The sequence below is a fragment of the Octopus bimaculoides genome, chromosome 18, assembly GCF_046866305.1.
Source record: "Octopus bimaculoides isolate indiv1 chromosome 18, ASM4686630v1, whole genome shotgun sequence".
NCBI classification, from domain to species: domain Eukaryota; kingdom Metazoa; phylum Mollusca; class Cephalopoda; order Octopoda; family Octopodidae; genus Octopus; species Octopus bimaculoides.
The window spans coordinates 705817-723974 of record NC_142945.1 but is presented as its reverse complement, the minus strand read 5'-3'; the positions used below and the strand labels follow the sequence as shown (position 1 = coordinate 723974).

The window sequence follows — 18158 nt, the reverse complement described above, 5'->3', positions numbered from 1 at the left end:
TGTACTGAGTGCTTTTAGTTTTTCTCTTCATTATAAACAATATATTTAAGTAAATGTGTGCATGTGCAAATATAAATATACACACACACACACACACCTATATGCATGTTATATACACACGTGTGTATGAATAGATATGTAGCTACCCACATGCACATGTGTATATATGTGTGTGTGTGCATATCTATGCACGCACACACACACACACACACGCACACTGAATTTTAACACTAATCATGTTATATTTAAAGAAAGTTCTAGCTTGTTAGTGTTACTACACACACAATGTATGTGTGTGAGAGAGAGAAGGTGAGAATGAGAGTGAGAGAGAGGCACATATATAGGGACATAAAAGCCCATTGCATGCATACACAAACATTCCCAACACTCATACACAAACAACTTCAACAATAAAATAAAACTATATTATGTCAGTCAGTTCTAATGGCTTCGCAATGGAGGCTGTTTCTTTTGCAATATTTAAAAAAATAAATAAATAGTAGGAAAAAAAAATCTCTACAAAATGGCAAATTTTATTCCCTGTCTTATCAATATAGAAATCTACTTCAATCACCCACCTCCAGCTTATTCCAGGCACTGCTTTCTCATTTCTATAAGGTAATACCTATATATATATATATATATATATATATATATATATATATATATATATATATATACACACACACACACACACACACACACACACACACACACACACACACACACACACACACACACACACACACACACACACACACACACACACACACACACACACACACACACATATATTTATAACATTATTTATATATACATATATATTATACATCTATTTATATATACACATACCTATATTAATACATATATGAATTTATGCATTTATTCATATGAATGTTTGTATATAGGAATTAATACAGCAGGGAGGTGATGTAAGAAAAAAGCATAATGCAATAATATACATATACATACAGTTGTATATACATATATACATACGCAAATGTATAAAAGTCTGTGTGCACGTTAAGTGTCTAACAAATATTTAAGTTGGCATGAAATGGCATCACTAAACTCCAAACCAGAAATCAACATTTGATAATGAGGAATTTTGACTGAAGAGTTATGACAACAAGCATTGCAAGTTTCAATAACTTTCGTTGCTGCTGCTGCTGCTGCTACTACCACACCACTACTACCACACCACTACTACCACACCACTACGACCACCTCCCACCCCAATAATGTTGCTGCTGCTGCTGCTGCCGTTGTTGTTTAAATAAATTTATTAATATTTTCAGTTTCCAGAAACGTTTTCTGCATTATTGAAATAACCAAAACATTCAAGTAATAACTGTTATAGTATTAGCATGGCTCTGTGTGTGTGTTTTTTTTTGGGTGGGTATGCATATATATATATATATATATATATATGTACATATAATTATGATAATAATAATAATAATAATGTGTTGTATTGTTGGCCTAACTAAACAGATAAACAGTTTGAAGATTTTACAATATAAATGTATGTATTTGTATATGTGTGTATATATATGTATGTGTATATATATGTATGTGTATATATATGTATGTGTATATATGTATGTATATATATATATATATATGTATATATATGTATGTCATCATCATCATCGTTTAACGTCCGCTTTCCATGCTAGCATGGGTTGGACGATTTGACTGAGGACTGGTGAAACCGGATGGCAACACCAGGCTCCAGTCTGATTTGGCAGAGTTTCTACAGCTTGATGCCCTTCCTAACGCCAACCACTCAGAGTGTATGTATATATATATATGTATATATATATATATATGTGTATGTATGTATGTATATATATATATATATGTATATGTATGTATATATATATGTGTATATGTGTATATGTATGTGTATATGTATGTGTATATGTATGTATATATGTATGTGTATATGTATGTGTATATGTATGTATATGTATGTATATGTATGTATGTATATGTATGTGTATATATGTATGTGTATATATGTATGTGTATATATGTATGTGTATGTATGTATGTGTATGTATGTATGTGTATGTATGTATGTGTATGTATATATATGTATGTGTGTGTATGTGTATGTATGTGTATATATATGTATGTATGTATGTATATGTATGTATGTGTGTGTGTGTGTGTGTGTGTGTGTATGTATGTGTGTATGTATGTGTGTGTATGTGTGTGTGTATGTATGTATGTGTGTGTATATGTATGTATGTATGTATGTATGTATGTATGTATGTATGTGTGTGTGTGTATGTATGTATGTATATATATATATATGTATGTATATGTATGTATGTATGTATATATGTATGTATATAATGTGTGTTTATTGCTCCTGTGCATCTGCCACACACGAAAGCTATCTTCCCGGTTAGCCTTCCTTTGATATTGCTGCACCTCTTATGTGTTCATAGCTTACACTGGGTATATCTTATGGGGTTTCTACCTATGCCTTTTCTACAGATTGAGCAGGGCCACCTACCTGAAGAGGTTGTGTGATGTGTTTGCCTTCCTACTTAGTTGAATTTCTTCTCTAGTTCTGGGAGTGATTCTTCTATGAGGGCCAGGTCATCAGCATAGAGGAGCTCCTAGGGGCAACCTGTCTTGAATTCCTCTGTTATTGCCTGGAGGACTATTATGAATAAAAGGGGACTGAGGGCTGAACCTTAGTGGACCCTACTTCTACCTAGAATTCTTCACTATACTAATTGCCGATCCTAACCTTACTAACGGCCTCTCTGTATAGAACCTGTACAGCCCTTATTAACCATTTGTCTATCCCCAGTTTCTGCATCACCCACCAGATAAGGGATCGGGGGATCCTGTCAAGTCCACGAAAGCTAAGTATAGGGGTTTATCTTTAGCTAGGTATTTCTCCTGCAGTTGTCGAACCAAGAATATGGCATCAGTGGTGCTTCTACCTGGCACAAAACCGAACTGCATCTCATCTAAGCAGTCTCTCTCCCTAATAAGATGGGCTATGACCCTCTCCGTGAAACTTCATCACCTGATCCAGCAGTTTGATACCCCTGTAGTTATTTCTATCTAGAGCATCACCTTTACCCTTGTAGCACTTGACAATGGTGCTGCTATGCCAGTCATTGGGTATGATTCCATCATGAACTACCTGGTTTACAATTTGGGTGACTAGACCATAGCCTACAACACCAGATGTTGTAAGCATCTCATCAGTGATTCCTGATGGGCCGGGGGCTTTTCCTGACTTCATACCCTTAATTGCTTTATCTACCAGGATACTGTCTATTCGGATAGCTAGTCCCCCTACTGGGTCAACATTTGGCAGGCTCTCCTCCTCCCATTCATTCTCCACATTCAGCAGTCTTTCATAATGGCATCTCCAAGACTCTTTCTTTTCCCAAATCATTAAAAGCAAGTGCACCATCATCCATGCAGACACATTTGTCTCCTGTGACATTACAATTTTCTCTCACATACCTTCTTGCAATCCGAAATACTTCAGTTCTTTGATCCTCACATTGCTGGACATTGGCAAACTTCTTCTTTTCTGCTTCTCTCTTGGCTGTATACATCTGTTGCCCAGCCTCTCTTCTGGCTATCTGGTACAGTTCCTTGCTATCCCCACCCTTCCAGGCTTTCCAGGCCTGTTTCTTTGCTCTGATGGCTTTGTCTACCATATTATTCCACCAACACATAACTCTAGGTCTGGAAGGGACTTTGCACCATCCACAGACTTGGTCTGTGGCACTCAGTAAGTTGTCCTGTAGGGATTTTAAGCTACCCTTTATGTGTGTGTGTATAAAACATAAGAATGTAATCAATAGAGTATGATAGTTTATTTGATGCTGAAACTTCACAGATCATTAATTAACTGTTGATCAGAAATCATTCATCAACTTTTTGTTTCCTATCTTGTGTTGATAACAAAGAAAGGGACATAAGATGGGTCTTTGAAAGACGAGCTGACATATTTGACTGACTAACAGCAGATTTTGATAGGATAATTATACTGGGGTAAATCACTGGATATTGCACTAAAGAACAGACACCAGCAGAATATAATTAAAATAGCAGATTGGCTGAGAATAAATTAAAATTCTTGTTTTTCACAGCCATATAAACTCCTTTAAACATCCAAAGAAATAACTTTTCAAAAAGTTACCCTAACTTTGTTTCTTTCCAGAATCCACTCCAGTTGCATTTTAAATAAAATGGAACATTTTGCAACAAGCAACTTTTCACCAGCATGTTCCTTGTAACTTAAATCTATCTTGAGATAATTCTCATGCATTAAATAAAAGGTTTGGACTATGAATTTCTTGTAGGCATACTTTTAAATATTTACTTTGCCATTTTGCCTATTATCTTTGGATACCCATCTTTGCGACTTATATTCTAAGTGCTTCTCACTACAAAAGTTTTTTCATAAATTTACTTTTTACACCTTCATCTCCTCAAAATCAATTGACTGCAAAACCACATTTTACTTTCAACTAAACTTTTCAAAATTTCTTCTCTGCTTCCCAGCTTTTGCCAGATTCCTTTTAATCTTTCTTCTGCTTTTAACATTCATACATTTTTAAACTTTGTCTTTGATTAATAATTCTTCACACATATTTTTATTTCATTTTATTAATTGTTAGTTTATTCAACACACACATCTTTCTCTTCTTTAACTGGAATAATCTCTGTGTCTCTCTTTTATTATTTCATTTATATTTTGAGTACAATGGCTGCATTGTTATCTTCCAGCCCATTATCAAATTGTTATTCAAATAATGTTCCATTATATTCTTTGTGTTGTTCCATCAACCAATAATTTCATGATGATTGGAAATGAAAAACTCTGAGTAATGTTTTCTGAAGTTCCCAGCTCTGATAAAATATAATGCAAACAACAAATAATATATATAAAAGATTGACCCTATTGAGAAGTTTGCTTCACTAGTCCATGGTTTTTGGTTCAATCCTACTGTGTGACACCTTGAGCAAGTCTCTTTAACTATATCCCCCAGCTGAAACAATTTGTGTGTGTTTCTTTTACATTTGTGCTTCTCTGAAAATCTTTTGATTATTTTGTTTTTGGTTTTTTCCCTACCAAATTCTGGTGCCACAAACATTTTAAGTACCACATTTAATCTTTTGATTAAATCTATATTATTATATATATATATATAGTTATGGTATATTCCATTAGGAAGTTGGCAAAGTACAGTATAAAGCTCGTCCACCCTCAGAATTACCCAATTCTATCTGGTAGCATTATTACATACTTCCATGTTTATGTTTGGGTATTTGTTGTGTGAGAATATAAAATTGAAGAAATTGGAGTCAACAAGATGGAGGACAATCGGATAGTTATTAAAAAAATAACTATCCATCTGTACTACTTGTTGATCCCAATTTCTTCAATATATATTTACACACATATTACATGGGTCCACACGCGTGCGCACACACACACAAAGGAGACTGTATTTCAAGTGGTTAGCATTAACAACAACAAGAATACTTCATGCTGTTGTAAATCGAAATTACTTCAGTCTACTTTCTATTATTTATAGATTTCCATTTTCACACACACACACACAGAACTGCATAAATATTTGTTTAGTCAGCAACAAAATGAAGGTTATTTAATATTAATTACTATCAGATATTGATGTTTGATGAGTTCTTTTATAAAAGTTCTTCTGAGCAATTGAGTATGAACAAAGCGAGTGTCTGTCTGGAGCAGACTGTGTGTGTGTGTGTAGGGGACAGTGGAAATGGAGAAGACGCTGGCACTAATGCGCTCTAAAGACCATGAGGGTGTACTTGATTAAGAGAACAGAGAGCAAATCATAGTGGTGGTGGTGGTGGTGGTGGTGTTAATCATGGACATGAAGGTCACTTAAGAGTCCGGAATCGGTTCCTATGCATCCAGTTTTGTTTTGTGCAATAAGCACTGGAACTTAATTCTTACCTGATAGAATTTCAAAACTGATTTTTGCTGTCAATAAATGTTTAAAAAAGAGAAGAGAAAAGATTTTCTACTTTTCTTGCTTTCCTCACTTCTCGTGGAAGTCTTTCAGCCAATCAGCAGCAGCATCCTAGGTTTACAAGAACCTCGGTAAAGCAATTGACCAATTACATTTGCCATATTATGTGATTGAAGATTGAGATATCATCTGCGGATAAGATGACTTACCAAAAATTGCAGTCAATAAATTCCAGTTGAAAACTGGAATTCATGTAATTTGGCTAATCCTCTCCCTTAAAACTGCTGGCCTTGTGTCAAAATCTGAAGCCAGTATGTCGATGAATTGGCTGAACCCTCCGTGTTTTGGACAAAATGCTTAGCAGCATTTCTTCTGCCTCTTTACATTCCAAGTTCAAATTCTATTGAGGTCAGCTTCACCTTTCAACTTTTCAGGGTCAATAAAATAAGTACTGGGGTCAATATATTCAACTTCTCGCTCCCCTTAAAATTACTAGCTTTATGCCAAAAACTATCATTTTTATTTGTGGTGTTGGTATTAACATGGTTGATTCTCTGTCTTCAATATCACTTCATTAAATTTTAAGAATAATTTTAGATGGGAAGAAAAAAGTAGCTGACCTCAAAACACACACACACACTTCAGTTTCTAATTCTTGAACATTTTTCTCATTTTCAAATAGCTTCCTACTTTAGAAAAAAACAAATGAAGATTCAAAAAATAAATTCTCTGTTCAATAGTGCCATTATATTGATTTTTTGAGAGCCTTAATTTGAAATTCATATTAAAAAAATATCCATTTCTCTTGTTTTCCTACATCCCAAAAATGGAATTCCACCATTGACATTTTTCATTCTTCATTTTAAAATGGATCTAAGTTATTAACTGAAGATAATTACTGGAAATATGGAATGTAATTAAGAAGAACGAAGGAAATAAAAGCTAGTCATTAATTTTTTTCAGTTTTTTCAAAGATTCTTCTATCTATTGTGAGGTGAGGGTGTTTGAGCCCCAAACCAGGTGGTTGATGGTTTCACACCTATGTAATAAACATAGGCTTCTTCTAGAGTAAGCATTGGTTGTGTGGTTTAAAAAGCATGTTTCACAACCTTGTGGTTCCTGGTTCAATTTTTCTGAGTAGCCTTCTGTAAGCTTCTTCTACAATAGGCACAGGTTAATCAGTGTGTTGTGACTGACAGTAGAGGGAAACTATAGCAGCTTGTGTATGTGTTGTATGTGTACAGACAAAAGAGGAACATATCAGTTAAAATTACCAGTAAACTGGTATATTTATACATAAATATTTTGTGGTATTTATTCTTCCTGAATTGCACAACCAGTCCCTTGTCGCTCTTGCTGTCAAAACTAAAACAAAGCATTAAATGAAACATTGGAAATCTGTTACCAAAGAGGTGATTACTCAAAAATGTTTAATAGGAAAATAAATAAACTTCATTGCATCATATCACCTCTCTGTAAATGATGTCAAGCGACTGAGCTGAAGACCACCTCACATATAAATAAAACCAAAAAAATCTTGCTGTTTCTTATCTGGTTCTGTACTTTGCACTACTCACCGTGATTATTACAGCCAAAGGGCCTCGTTTCTTCAGTTTTTACTATAGCAACAATCAATGCTAATATCTTACGATGGTTTTAATCCAGGCTCCTCCACACTTTAATTTTCCTCATCACATTTGTACATTATTGAAGTCACCTCTAATTGCTAGTGTCTGTATGATAATATTTTAATTACCTGTTGTTTTTTGTATAAGTAGCTGTTAGTGGGGTGTAGAAATATATTTAAGCAATAATGATTCTTTAGTCATTGGAACCATTAACTAATTGAAGAAATTAACTTATTTGTAACTGCCAGTCAATGTATTAATGTTAGCTTCAAGCAAAGCAAGTTGTTGATTATTTCTATACAAAATGTCTATAATTCATTTAACAATTAAAATTCTAAATTTCTGGAATGTTTCATAAAAATTCAATCAAATGTGAGACTGTCGATTCATGAGACCCACAGCATTTAAAATCACTTAGGATTTGAATGATAGGTTTTCCACATTGAAATAAGTCACAATGACCAAAGATTTTCAACCTGTAGAAACATTTCAGCACAAATCAACAAGATTTAATGTTGATATAACACTTCTCTCATCTAGTGAGACTGGAGCTCCTGGTTGACAAGGGTACCACACTGAACATTTCATGTAGTGTATATGGGGGTAGTTCAGTGCAGTACATTCCCATCCTCCCTCTACCTACAGCAGGGATTGAACTCAACACTACAAGCTATGATTGACTTGCTGCACCAAGCAGCATAGGCACGATAGAACTATGTTGTGTCTACCTTGTAACTATTTACAGCTAACTGGACTGGGCCATTTGAGAGTCTTGTGTGTTGGCCATAGTGGTTTATGGACATACTAGAGACACATCATCAATGACCTTGAATATAACAGAGTGGTATGACCCATGGAACTCGCCACCCAGGTGCCCTGTCAGATCAACCAATAATGCTCTTGACTTTCTACAATGAAAGCTAAAGTCATGAAGGGTTTCCATAAACATTTATCATTTGGGAGAAAATTGATTTTGTCAAAAAAATATTTATGGTTATTGATTATTGAACTGATTAACTGGTTTATTGGTATTTAGAGAAGGAAGGAGGAAGACACTTTAGAGAATGGTTATGGAAGATAAAAGGGTGGGGAGATGTCCAAGAATGGCTGGAGGAGTATAACAGTTTTATCAAAAAGACAAGCGGAGCAGAAGTCCATTGCATTATGGGATATGATTTAGATACAGTAAATTCACTTTCTTTTGGGAGAGATCCACTTTATCAAAGAGAACCTGATTTGAAGAAATAGTACCACAGAAAATAACAGCATCTTGATAAACAGTTTATTGAGTTGTATGATTTGAGAGAGTTTTAATTAGGGAATGTATTCTTCTAAACTCGGGTCTTTTATATATAAAAAAAAGAAGTCTATTTTGGTTAATTTTGGAGTCTAACAATTAATTAGGTTTGAGCTGGGAAAGATTTCTTTCTGTGAATCTCACAAAGATTAAGCCTAGTGTGCATATGTGGGTAGGAAAGACCAACCATTTCCATGCTCACTGTGGAACTGAATTTAGAACTGATAGATTCAGTAGTGAAACTGTTTAGGTTAGTTAGTCTCTTTATGGACCCTGCTGACATAAGGGAACACACAGTGCCATAAGAGTCCACAGTGCCAGTGTCTCAAATCGACATTTAGCTACAAGTCTCATTAAACACAACTCAAATACAACTGTATAATTAACAATTTCTAAATGAATATATTTGTTCCATTTGAAGTAAATAGTCAAAGACTCTCTTACCAACATCCTTTGTAACATTTCCACTGTTTTATTGCGAACACTAAATCCATTGATTTCCCGTATTTCATCTCCAACATGGAGTGTGCCTGGAAGACAGAAGGAAGGAATCTTCAAGCTAAGCATGAAAGGAAAGAGAGTGAGTGGGGCTGGAATTTCATGACCAAAGATCTTAGAGTAATCATTGTTCCATTCAAGTATGAAAAAAAATAGTTTTCAATGGTTCACTTATCAACCATATACACACACACACACACACACACATATATATATACACGTTACATTCACAGACATCCATAGACACACACACATATCATCATCTCATGCCAGCTTTTCATACTGGCATGAGTTGAAAGGGTTGAACAAGTTGGAATCAGTTGCTATTTGAGAATATTATACACACTTACACACGTATTGATACACACTATCTATTAGACACATACATAGAAACATAGTTGTACAGTATCTTCCTTCCTCCTTTACTTTTCTCTGAAGAACAACATTTAGAACAAAACAAAGCTTTTCTAAAGACCTGCTTTTTTCCCTCATTCCACTATGAATCAAAAATGGTAAAAATGTATTTTCCTTATTGTCTTCTGTTTTTGTTAAATAATCTTCAATTTTCACCACGCTGACATGACAAACTCAATATCCTTATTCTGATGACAGTGAATCCCCTATTTAACACAAACATTCACACATGTTTATGCACATTCTCTGCATCCCAGCAAAATTAGTCAATATCTTCAAACCTTCACCCCTTCATCCAATTTTTAACATCTAATCAGGCACTAATCCTCTCCCTCTCTCTCCCCATCTCTCAATAGATACAGTTGTTTTCTCCTCTACTGAACTCTGTACTTCCATTATTGTTTTATCTTCACAGTTTATATACTTTTCTTAAATCCTTATTTTCCAGGAATCTATTTCACCAATGTTTTCTTCTAACCCCAACTGTAACCTTTACCTGACCCAGTTCCCCCATTCTTTGGTGACCAAAGAAGCACAATGCGCTGCTCCACTGCACAATATAAAAATATTTGTGCATCAGTTTTGCAGCAATCTCTTGAGTCAGAGAACACCCACCCACCCCAGCACCTTTAGCACTGCCCCTTCCACCTCACCCAGCAAGTGAAAAGAAACACCTTGACCTCATGGCTATGGTGGTGACAATTACAGAGGAGATAACTCTTCATTGAATTAGTACAAAATTAGTTTTGAATAAAGAGACCAAATATAATTAATATCATCATCATCATCATTTTAACATCCACTTTTCCCAGCTTGCATTGGTTAGATGGAATTTGTTGAAGTAGATTTTCTACAGCTGGGTCCCCTTTCTGTTGCCAAACTTTACCTGTTTTCAATTAAGGAAATATTTCTCTATGGCTGGACACATTTTCATGGAGGATCATAAACAAACAATGCTACTTCTATGGCAATGACATTTCTTTACAAATATTGTGTGATGTCAAGTCGAGGGACACTCATCTACATTCATACTTACATACACACATACATACAACAATGGGCTTCTTTCAGTTTCCATCTACCAAATCCACTTACAAGGCTTTGGTCAATACAGGGCTATAGCAAAAGACACTTTCCCAAAGAGCTGTGCAGTAGAACTGACTCTGAAGCCATATGATTGGGAAGGAAACCCAGCAGATGCCTTGAATAACAGACGGATATTACTAAGTGTTGATCGTTTTGGAAAATCATTGCGAATCTCTGTGATTTGATCAGCCAACTCAGGAAATATGAAGAACAATGTTTTTGCCATTTCTGCCAATTCAATCTTACTGGAAGGAAATATTTCTTTGAAGTCTGAATTATAGACTGAAGAATCTTAATTTGAAATACCAAAACAGGTCACCTAAATAACAGAAACCATAAAAGACACAAGCAAAAAGAAAAGAAAAATTCTTAAGATGAAAATGGTTTGCTGAGAGAGATTTTGGCTCTAATTATTTATTGATGGTGACTTTTGCATCAGGAAAGCCAGGTTGACATATATTTTCTGTTTGTCTAAGAAATTAGGGAAAAAATTAATTTCCTCTCCATATATTTTGTGCAGGGTGTTGATTAGGTAATTCCAAAACTATCTTTCAAATAAGTATTCCCGAATAAGTTGAACCAACATCCTGACAACTGTCAAGAAACAAGAACTCAATCTTATGAGCTTTGGTTTATTAAATCAGTTAACCAGAAACATTTCTTGTCACCATGTTGAGACAACAAATTGTTGGTCCACTGTTTCCTTTTGTTTTAATATCAATATCTTCAGAGATTCATCCTTTTCTCATACTCCTGAAACATCAGTGTGTGTGTTTGTGTGTACGTGTAATCTCCAGATGTGTGAGGAGCTGTTCTACAATGAGGTGGGGCAATGTCTAGAATGGAACCAACTCTTATGTGATTCTGAATTTGGAAATATTATGTGAGGCACATGCATAGACACATGCACATGTGGCATACATGTACACGTACCTGCATGCACATATACACACTGGCAATAAATCTAATAATTCCTTGTGAAGAATATGTGATGTTCTTAATGGCAGATGCAGAGAGGGAGGGATCAAATGTAAAAATGTTGGAATTAAAGATGACATACCTTGCCGATGAATCATGCCACCATGCATGATTCGTGCCACTAAGCAACGGCCCTCTTCATTTACTTTTAAGGTAATACCCTGAAATTATAATAATGATGAAAATAATCTTTAACTGTAGTATATGAAAAATAATGGTAACAACAACAATGGTAGTACTCAATTCTGGTATTTGGTCCCAACTTTAATGTGAGAAATGTAGTTGATTAAATTTGGTAACATATTTTATAGAACCCAGATAAACACAAGTTAATCCTTCAATCACATGATTTTTGATTGAGTGCCACTTCAGGGTACTTTGGACAAGTGCCTTCTTTTACAGCTCTGTAGAAGTTCATACTCTAGGAAGCCTAAATCTACTCTCAAGGCAATGATCAACCAGCAGCTATAACAGTAAAGATATCCAAGGTACTGTGTAGTGGGACTGAACCTGAAACTGTATGGTTGAAAAGCAAACTTGTAAACCCTACAGCTATGAAGGATGCCTTTCCTAAAATGAACCATTCTAAGAAAACGAAGAATCTATTCACTTATAATCACATAAAGTACGAAGCAATGTAAGAATATATTTAGTTTTATTGTAAAAGAATTTGGAGGGTTGATGGTCCTTAGTCGAGAGAGCAGGTGCTCAGTAATTGTTAATTACATGTCTAAACTTCTGAGATGAATTATCTCAGTAATTAAGATTTCACTGGCTATTAATCTCATCTGTTAATATTTCAATTTGCTTGGTCTCTTGTCATCAAATATCAGATTTCTGAATCTGTATCCCCCCCCCCCACTTCAGCCAGTTTGGAGTTGGACTTTGAACCTTTGTTTCTAATTAATGAGTAAAGATGTTTTAATCCATCTCACCACCACCACTGTGATTACTTTAATTATTATGGTGGATTGTTTTTAAAAAATTTTCCAAGAAAATAATTTTCTTTAATAAGAAAACTGCAATAGTTATATTTAAAGACAATTCTTTCAGTTAAAAACAAAAACCGAAATGTAGAAACGAAATTAAATCTTTTCAGCTGATTTAACAACTTACCATTGGTTCGTCTGCATTTTTTTGAAATTGAACCAGTCGAACCCGGGTGACATTCTCCATGTCTATGTCCCCATCGGAACTGTCGGCATCAGCATCGCCATTCATGTATGGTTGTTCTGGGGGCGGGGTCACTCGAATAGCTTCTTCACCATAGACTTCATGAGCAACAACATCATGGGCTTGTAATAAACCCTAGATAAGAGAGGATAAAAAGAGACTGAAGAAATTTATCTGAAGTTAATTAGAAATTAATTATAAAGTAAATAAGAGTATTCATGATTTCATCACCTTCGAACAAGAAAATTAATTTTCCAAAAAAGGCGGATGATACCAGCATATTGCTCACATTGGTGAACCTTGTTATTCACCAGACTGGCTACAGTGGCTTTATTCCATAAACATGATTATGTACACAATGAATGAACAGGATCACGATGTGTGTGTGTGTGTGTGTATCAGGTTGGCTATACTGGTTTAATTCTGTCTGTATATTGAGATGAATCATTAGGAATGTAAGAAGACAAATTTTTGAAATGAAGGACTTATATATTTAGGGAAGATTAGGAATTTGTCAATCCACCCACACCCACAAGATTAATTCCGTAAGAGGAAGTCAATAACTTCAGCCAAAAATCAAAAGTACAAAAATGTGTTGTCAAGACAACAATAAAATCACTGAAGGATTGATAAACCATTGGAGCTGACTTGCAGCAACAATAGGTGTAGTAGTAGTAGTAGTAGCAGCAGCAACAGCAATATTATTGGGTCAGTGCCATACAATAACAATCTGACAATATTCTGACCACCATCTCAGATAGAATTTAAAAAAAAAAAACAGAACTGATAATTCAACACTCTAAGGATACTGGAATATGTGATCTTCACTTATTGACATCTTGGTGGATGGAATGTACTGGAATCACTCCAAGTCCTGTACTACACTCAAGATATTATTGCTATGGAGTGGGACTGAACTCAGAACCACGTAGTTGGGAAGTAAACATCTTACCACACAGCCACTCCTGCACCTGTGCTCTCACATACATACTACCAGCATGTTCTGCCATATTTAACATCTTCATTAGCAAGATTCTAACAATGGTAAAGATAATTGTGTAGAATTTGAAATTATACAACCAATTCTGTGGAGTTAAGAAATAACAATGTTATTCCCTGGTCCTTTAATGAATGAAGTCCTTTAGCTGGTACTTCCACTGGCCCTTCCTACTGCTCCTCAACAAAAATGATGCAACCCTATTAACTCAGCCTAAAGGATTTGATAGTTTAGTCTAGTGTGCAGCTTTGTATTACCTTAATGGCTAAACAAAGTAAATAAATAATTCCTTATACTAAAGGGTACAAGGCCTGAAATTTCTAGGAAGGGGCTAGTCAATTATGTTGACCCTAATGATCAACTGGTACTTATTTTATCAACCCTGAAAGGATGAAAAGCAAGACTAACTTCAACAATATTTGAATTCAGAAAATAAAGACAAACAAAATACCAGCATGCTCATGAGTCAACCAGCTTTGCTGTCTTAAAAGTAGTAGTAAATTGGTTAGTTTGTGAAAAATTGGATGCAACACTTTAGACAGATTGTAGAAGCATGTGTAATTTAAATGAAACTAGTAAAAGAAAAATTTTGAGGGATTTCAACAACCCAACAATTGAATACCACCAACCAACTATCATTGTAGATGCCTTTCATCCATTTGGGAAGAGGAAGAAGAGGGGACAAGCATCATGTAATGGGTTTCATTTCAGTCTAATTGTATTGGAGTTATTTAAATGAAGTCAGTTTCTGACACAAACAATGGATTCAAATTTAGGAAAGTATTAAGTTAATAAAATAAACTTATGGCTAAACCAATAATGCTATTATGTAACGGCAGTGATGTTATGTTAAACTGCTAATATCGACACATCAGTAGCAATAAGAAACAGCTCTGTACACACAGTTTATACAATAGCGTAAGTTGTTTGATAATAATCTATATTCTGACAAAGAAAATAAAGCAAAATCCATTAGCTTAATAAATCTGTCTATATATGATTGATGAGGTAGTTTTAGGGGGTTGGTTTTCCCATAAAACATCATTACAGAAATAACAGTTTGAAGAAATCTTCACAAATAAACAGTTTTCTTTAGAGAAAATGGCAAATAGGCATGAAGTCAGCTGAATTAGTTACTGGGTTGGTTTGTTAATATTCTGAGTTCAAATCCTGAAAGAGTTAATCTTGATCTTTTATCTTTCTAAGCTCAAAACGATAGATACCAGTTGTATATTGCAAATGAATGCAACACATTAAAAAGATGGTTCTAAAAATCTATGTTAGCCTATAAAAGGTTTGTTGTATGTTAATCTGCAAAATATTCAACCCTATCCAGTTCTTTTATGTTAGTGTAAAGAAATAACTATCACCAGAAATACGGTTAGGATAAGGAAAAGAAAAATTAAAACAAACATTTCCAGTGAGGGAGTCTTACAGTCTATTTTGAGTTAAACTTTGAACTTGTGAATTTAATGCTATTAATTGTAAATTTAATAAAGCGGCTATCTTTCAAACTTGTTTTTCATTTTACAAACATGAATAAATGAACAAACTTTAGTTTGGTTCCAACGAAAAAAAAAAAAAAAAATGATGCCTAAAATTCTTTCATCAAAATTTCTTTAGCGAAACTAGAATTCAATCAAATGAAGGATCTCGATATAATTACTGATTATTAAGGTTGCCTCAGATGAACATATATGTACACACACACACACACACACACGTTGATTCTTAAACTTGCCTCAAATGATGAGTCATCTTATATATATTGATTCCTTCTAAGTAAATTGGAACAACTCAGTATCAAATACATTGCTCAACGACACAATGTGCCACTCAATCCTGGAATTGAACCCAGAACCTTATGACTATGAGCTTAACATCCCAACCACTGGGCCACCTACCTTCACATAACCATCAATATTATTACTATATCTATATTAAAGTTGTCTCAGTAAATGAAGTCGCTAAAGTACCATACCAACCACAGTATCTTATAGAATATCTTGAGATAATTTCTTTGGTGTAAGACCGCTTAGTCTCATTTTGCATTACTACATGCCACCGCCTCCTCCTGTCTATCATTAGAAGCCTATCCCTATTTAGTTGGATCTTGAGGGTCCCATTTCTTGCTAGGACAAGGAATCTGGTGATAGGATGAAAGGCAAAGTTGACTTCAGTGAGATTTGAACTTGGAGTGCAGAGACTTGCAACAATCACTGCAAGTTATTCCATCTCCTCTCACATTTCACTGTCTTTTATGTTATTAAGACAATAAGGAATATTTGACAATTTTTTTCAACTTTGATTGAATTTTAAGTTTCCTGATTAAATTGAAGTTTATGACATTAATGATAAATGGTTTGAGTTAATTACTGGAGACTTGATTTGGTAATTAACTGAATCCATGCTTAATTAATTAGTAATAAGCTGTGACTAGCTCAGACTATCAATTTCATCTTTATAAACAATGTATAAATCCCAGACACACATATGCAGCCAATTTCCCATGCACACACAGTCACACCCTATTATAACCACTTGCTTCTACACACACATACACACAACCACTCCCTATCATGCCCACCACTCATTCATCAGTTGTACATCAATCAATCAAGTCATCCTTTACCTGTTGCTTCATTACTTTCTGTTCCATTAATCTTCAATTTAAATATATTTCATTTCTAGGATACAAAGATGACATTTTGTGTCAGTAGATGGACATAATTTGATTACTGATATCAATTCACTAATTACTGGATTATATAGTTTAATTGATTTAGTGATTTGAGCGCTGGATATTACTGTGTTTATTTCTTTCTCTCTCTTTCTCTCTCTCTCTCTCTCTCTCTCACACACACACTCTACAGTCTAAGACAGAACCAGGACATAAACTGAAGCCCAACTCTGCTGGAAGTTGAACTTGGAATTGTGGGATACCAGAATATAAATCAAGCGTTTTAAATTGATTTGCTGTTCTGCTCTGTCATTTGCAAAAACTGGTAAAATCATTAAAGCATCGGATAAAATGCTTTACGGCATTTGTTCCAATTCTTTATATTGTGAGATCAATTTCCACGGAGGTCAACTTTGTCTCTCATCCTTCTTGGATCTATAAAGTACCAGTCAAGTACTGGGGTTAATTTAATCAACTACTCCCCTTCACCAAATTTTGAACTTGTACCTTCTTTAGAAACTAGTATTATTATTATTATTATTATTATTATTATTATTATGGTTGGTCTCTTCTGGAGGATTTTCAGGCCAGGGATTAGAGTAGATAATTTCTAAATATATTCTACTCTGCTAGTGCTATCAAGGTGATCTATAGGACTCCTTGATTGACTGGAAGCTCTCCTGTATCAGGAAGACTGCATTATCCATGTATTCACATATTTTGTATACTGTGTTATATATTTCCATCTCATTTCTCCTCACTTGGTTTTATGCAACCCTAACGGCCAAACACACACTGTTAGTAATTTTCTTGTACAGTGTGTCATCACCCTCTTGCTGCCTTATCTGGGAATAGAACCAGTCTTTACAAACTCTACACCTACAGCAATATGCTCCTCACCAGAAATCAATAATAATCACATGAAGAGAGTAAATAGATGTGATATTATCAAGTTTGAGATTGAATTAATTACCAATTTTTAATTAAAAATGTTCATAATGTATTAAATTACAATTTTTGACAAATCCAATGAATATTCAATAAGTATTAATTATTGAGTAGATTTTTAAAATTTTGAAACAAGAAAAAAAAAAAAATCCATTTTGAAATTAGGTTTAACAATGAGGAAATATTTCTGATAAACCCAAGATTTTTGTAATAATTATTTTTATGTATATTTTGTAACTATTTGAACGTGGAGGAAATATTCTAGACACATTTTTATTGATAACTTACTTTGGTAGACAAGAATTAACTAGTTTGTTTCTTTAGAAAATAAAACCCAAAACCCTGAAAGTATAAGATGGTAGTGGATGATTCTCTGAACATGATTAGCAGCAGCTTCAATTTGGTTCAAGTTCTGAAGAATATCTTGAAGTACCATGGTACTCCAAGATATTCA

General features: G+C 34.5%; 1 protein-coding gene across 28 annotated transcripts in view; it reads right to left on the bottom strand.

Moving 5' to 3' along the window:
* Nucleotides 1-18158, bottom strand: part of LOC106871672 (peripheral plasma membrane protein CASK) — a 522259-nt gene that overhangs the window by 44402 nt on the left and 459699 nt on the right. For all 28 annotated transcript variants that reach the window (XM_089365572.1, XM_089365579.1, XM_089365562.1 and 25 more), the window contains 3 exons: nt 13023-13214; nt 11989-12067; nt 9375-9460 (listed from right to left, as the gene is read on the bottom strand). In XM_089365572.1, coding sequence (XP_089221698.1) covers nt 9375-9460; nt 11989-12067; nt 13023-13214 — 357 coding nt within the window. The remainder of the gene's footprint in view (nt 1-9374; nt 9461-11988; nt 12068-13022; nt 13215-18158) is intronic.